Source organism: Xenia sp. Carnegie-2017, unplaced genomic scaffold (assembly GCF_021976095.1).
Source record: "Xenia sp. Carnegie-2017 unplaced genomic scaffold, XeniaSp_v1 HiC_scaffold_13, whole genome shotgun sequence".
NCBI classification, from domain to species: Eukaryota; Metazoa; Cnidaria; class Anthozoa; order Malacalcyonacea; family Xeniidae; genus Xenia; species Xenia sp. Carnegie-2017.
Window position 1 is genome coordinate 465,819 of NW_025813436.1, and position 3,736 is coordinate 469,554.

At 33.9% G+C, this 3,736-nt stretch overlaps 1 protein-coding gene across 1 annotated transcript; it reads left to right on the forward strand.

Moving 5' to 3' along the window:
* The first annotated feature begins 1,148 nt into the window (after nucleotides 1-1,148).
* LOC124454410 (uncharacterized serine-rich protein C215.13-like) lies at nucleotides 1,149-2,267 on the forward strand. The gene is made up of 2 exons (XM_047005223.1): nucleotides 1,149-1,777; nucleotides 2,086-2,267. The coding sequence occupies exons 1-2, from the start codon at nucleotides 1,177-1,179 to the stop codon at nucleotides 2,265-2,267; spliced, it is 783 nt and encodes a 260-aa protein (XP_046861179.1). The 5' UTR covers nucleotides 1,149-1,176.
* The last annotated feature ends 1,469 nt before the right edge of the window (nucleotides 2,268-3,736 follow it).

Below are 3,736 nucleotides of genomic sequence, written 5' to 3' on the forward strand. Positions count from 1 at the left end.
AGGTGTGTATAAAAAAGGATTTGCAATTTGCAGTAGCATCAATATATATGTATGTATTGTATTGACTTTCAGGTTTTGAGAGTCAGCTACTGCTGAATCATACAAATTCTAAGTGTCAGCTGATTTTAAAAATAAGCAGTTTTTTATACACCCTATGTATACCCATTGCTTTCATTATTCAAGTATGCATGAATATAATTTTTTAAATAAAGAACTGATTTTTAAAAATGATGTTAAAACTAAAGGAAATTAAAATAATGACCAGTTGTTGTAGTTAAGAAATTAAAGGCAATTACTGTTTATTAGGTAAAACTCAGCGACACACATTTATTGTGTTCTTGTGCTATTCTGCCCCTCATCATTATCATCAAGCAAAAGTTTATCATATATCAAACGTCTATGAAGCGTACACTGTGTATTAAAACTGCATTTTGAATTGTTGCTTTATTGTGTTTAAATTGTGTTTTCAATTGTATGCATGTTGCTGAAACTGGGGATTAAAATACACAGTTTTCTTGCATAAAGGTTACGTAAATGATGTGATTAGTTTCATGTTTGTAGATGTAGATCGTCCAGGTTAGTAGAGTTCTGAGAAGGACTGTTTTTGTTGTTGTTGACTGACGTTTCGACAACCTTAGCGGTAGTCATCTTTAGAGTCAAAGTGACATTAAATAATTTTAACGTCCGTCAACAACAACAAAAACAGTCCTTCTCAGGACTCTACTGACCTAGACCCTAAATAATTTTACCTAATTGGTGGTGCACTTCTATGTTATAGAGGACTAGCTCATTCAAAGAGGCCCTCTTCCGTCTCAATACCACAATATTCGATACGACAAGACAGAAAATGCTGCTGATGAAAGGGTTGATATGTGTTCTTTAATGTATCTTACATTGGAGCAGATGTTAAAATATCAATTTATAATTTGATTGGTTTCGGAATTTTCTATAATATCAATGTATAATTTGATTGGTTTTCGGAATTTTCTATAATATCAATGTATAATTTGATTGGTTTTCGGAATTTTCTATAATATCAATGTATAATTTGATTGGTTTTCGGAATATTCTATAATATCAATGTATAATTTGATTGGTTTCGGAATTTTGATTGGTTTTGGACTTTTTTTGTAGGCTCAGACTCTTCATCAGAACCACGGCTATCATGTGGTGGTAATGTATTATCACCCATCAACCACTGGAGGTCCAACCGTCTGGGATTATGCTGCAACTCCTGGCTTGGCGACAGATTTTATTAGCAGCAGTGGTGTAATTGGAAAATCAGCCAGAAACTTGTTTCAAACCGGGATGAAGAAGTTATGGCAAGATAGAAATGAAGATAGTCAATCTACAGATCTTTCATCTACAAATACTATCCCTGCCTCTACTTCCCCTTCCGTGTCGTTTTCTGTTTCCCCTTCTATTTCAGCATCTTCATCTGTAACTCTTTGTAGCTCTGTTACAACCTCTCTTCCAGTTAGTAGCGCTGTTTCAACATTCATTCCTATACGCAAAGATCTTCATTTTAATACGATTTCCGCGACTTTCGAATCTTCCTTCCTCTCTGCTGCTACAAATACCAATACAAATGTCGTCACTGATTCTTTTAGCACTAATCCCACTCTGGCCTCTTCCAGAGGATGTACCTCTATCGGCAATTCTTCATCTGTTTCAACCTCTTCTTCCTCTTCTTCAAGCTCCTTCGTCGCTACAACATCTGTGTCTACCATATCTAAAACGACTGCTCCATCTGTCCCTACAGCAACTTTTAGCAAAGGTCAGGAATAGTGTACATAGGTGTTAGCATTAGAATGGTTGATTTTTAGTTTCTTAGAAGTTTCAGGTTGTCGCAAAACAAGTTCGATCTTTTGTTGATTAATTTTGTCATCAACATTGAACACATTTACAACAATAGACATGTCCAAACACATGACTACTTTCAGCTTTAAAATGTTAAAACTTGATTTGGTTCTTTGGCAGCTACGTACATGCCGATGATGCGTAGCAATATTTCTTCTGTCATAAATAGTGATCAACGAAGCAAATGGCTATGTCTTGAATTTAAATTGTTTCATGTACACTTAGGAACTGTTGTAGCATTGGCCAACGAGAATGGTGTAGTGTGTGGTTTTGGATGTGTCTCAGGAATGTCGAAGGTGCATAATCGGCCCGTGAATCCCGGCTACCTATCTGTCTTTTTTACTAGTGTGGTACCGGGAAAACAGTTGCTCCACCATTTCCTGGTCCATTCGACGAAGATGTCGTAAGACCTGGCGAGTCTTACATTTGGCCAGTTGACAGAATGTTTGTTGCTGGACCAGATGATTTTACTCACAATATATAACTACGTAAATCTTCCGCATTTTTTTTCCTTTATGGATTTTATTGTTTTCGTAAAGAAACTTCCTTGTATATGTATATTATAGTAAATTTTCTATTTTTGTGCCTGATCTTAAAGTGGAAATATTTTTTTTAATATTGTATTATAAAAGAACAGATTTTATATTATGCGCGTCATATCACGTAGAAGTCCAAATAAAAATTTCCGAGTCGTGAAATAAGACATTTATAACTACTTTGAACTTCACACTTTTGTACTGCAGAGGAATTTCTTGTAAGTTATTTCTTAAAGTTTTCACACGGTATATCAATGAATGGAAAATGGCGATTTTGATGGAATAAAATGTAGGGTAAGGCAGCGTGCTAAAACGTTTATGCATGTTTTACAACAGTGGAATGAACATGAGCGAAAGACTTTAGTTTCTCTTACTAAAATGTTTACAAAACAAAGACATCGTGGAATTTTTATTCAATTCTTCATTTGTTCTTCTTTGAGTTAAATATTTTAAGTTTACGTTTATGCGGATGCTTATGTCATGTCCTTTAGAAATCAGCCAATAGTGAAATATTTAATGCCTGATGATATTGTTGTGCAGATTTCACTGTTACAATTTACGTTAAATTTCAAAAACAATAACTTGAATGCTAGTTGCAACATAGATATATAGTTTATAACCAAATGAAATGAGATGCACTTTCTCACGTAAAATTGACGTATGAAAAATATCTGTAGTCGCAGCCTAAGTGACAGAGCATAAGAAAATACAACAATAGATTAAATGCTAAATATATGTTCTACTTCATAGATCATACACTCATTCTTTCATAATTGCATTAAAAATATTCCAAAATAAATAGATTAGAAAATAAAATTTGCGATATGTCTTAGAACAACTAGAGCTCATTTATTATCTAAAATATTCATGTAATACACGTACACGATTTTATTCAAGTGTTGTTCACCTATTAATCCCAAAAGTAAGATGATTTAAAAGTTTTTCTATGGAGATGCATAATAAATTCAGAAAAAAAGCGTCAACTGTTGCGTCAAAAAAACACACTAAGACGCCAACAACCAACGAACTATATTCTAGGTGTATCAAAAAAGTAGACTCTTGGAAAAAATTTTCTAAAATAAGACGCGCATGTGTATTTTAACGTTCTCTGGTACAGCTGATAATGATTTATTTGCAAATTGAATAAAGTACAATATGAGATTAAGAAGCCAATTCCAAAGGTAAGTAAAGTGCGAGAAAGCAAAAAAACGTCAAGTGTTTTAAAGATCTTGCGTTGGCCAGCGCTTGCCCTCAAATTGCTTGCAATTGCGATAGCTTGCACAACCTCCTCCATATTTTGACTCAGGATAATTAAATTGTCTTTTCAATGAAAATTTTTC

Bases quoted from the DNA above. Each gene is read 5' to 3' on its own strand.
- LOC124454410 (XM_047005223.1), top strand. From the start codon at position 1,177: ATGTATTATCACCCATCAACCACTGGAGGTCCAACCGTCTGGGATTAT. The intron at 1,778-2,085 runs GTCAGGAATAGT...ATGTACACTTAG, and splicing joins TACAGCAACTTTTAGCAAAG to GAACTGTTGTAGCATTGGCC.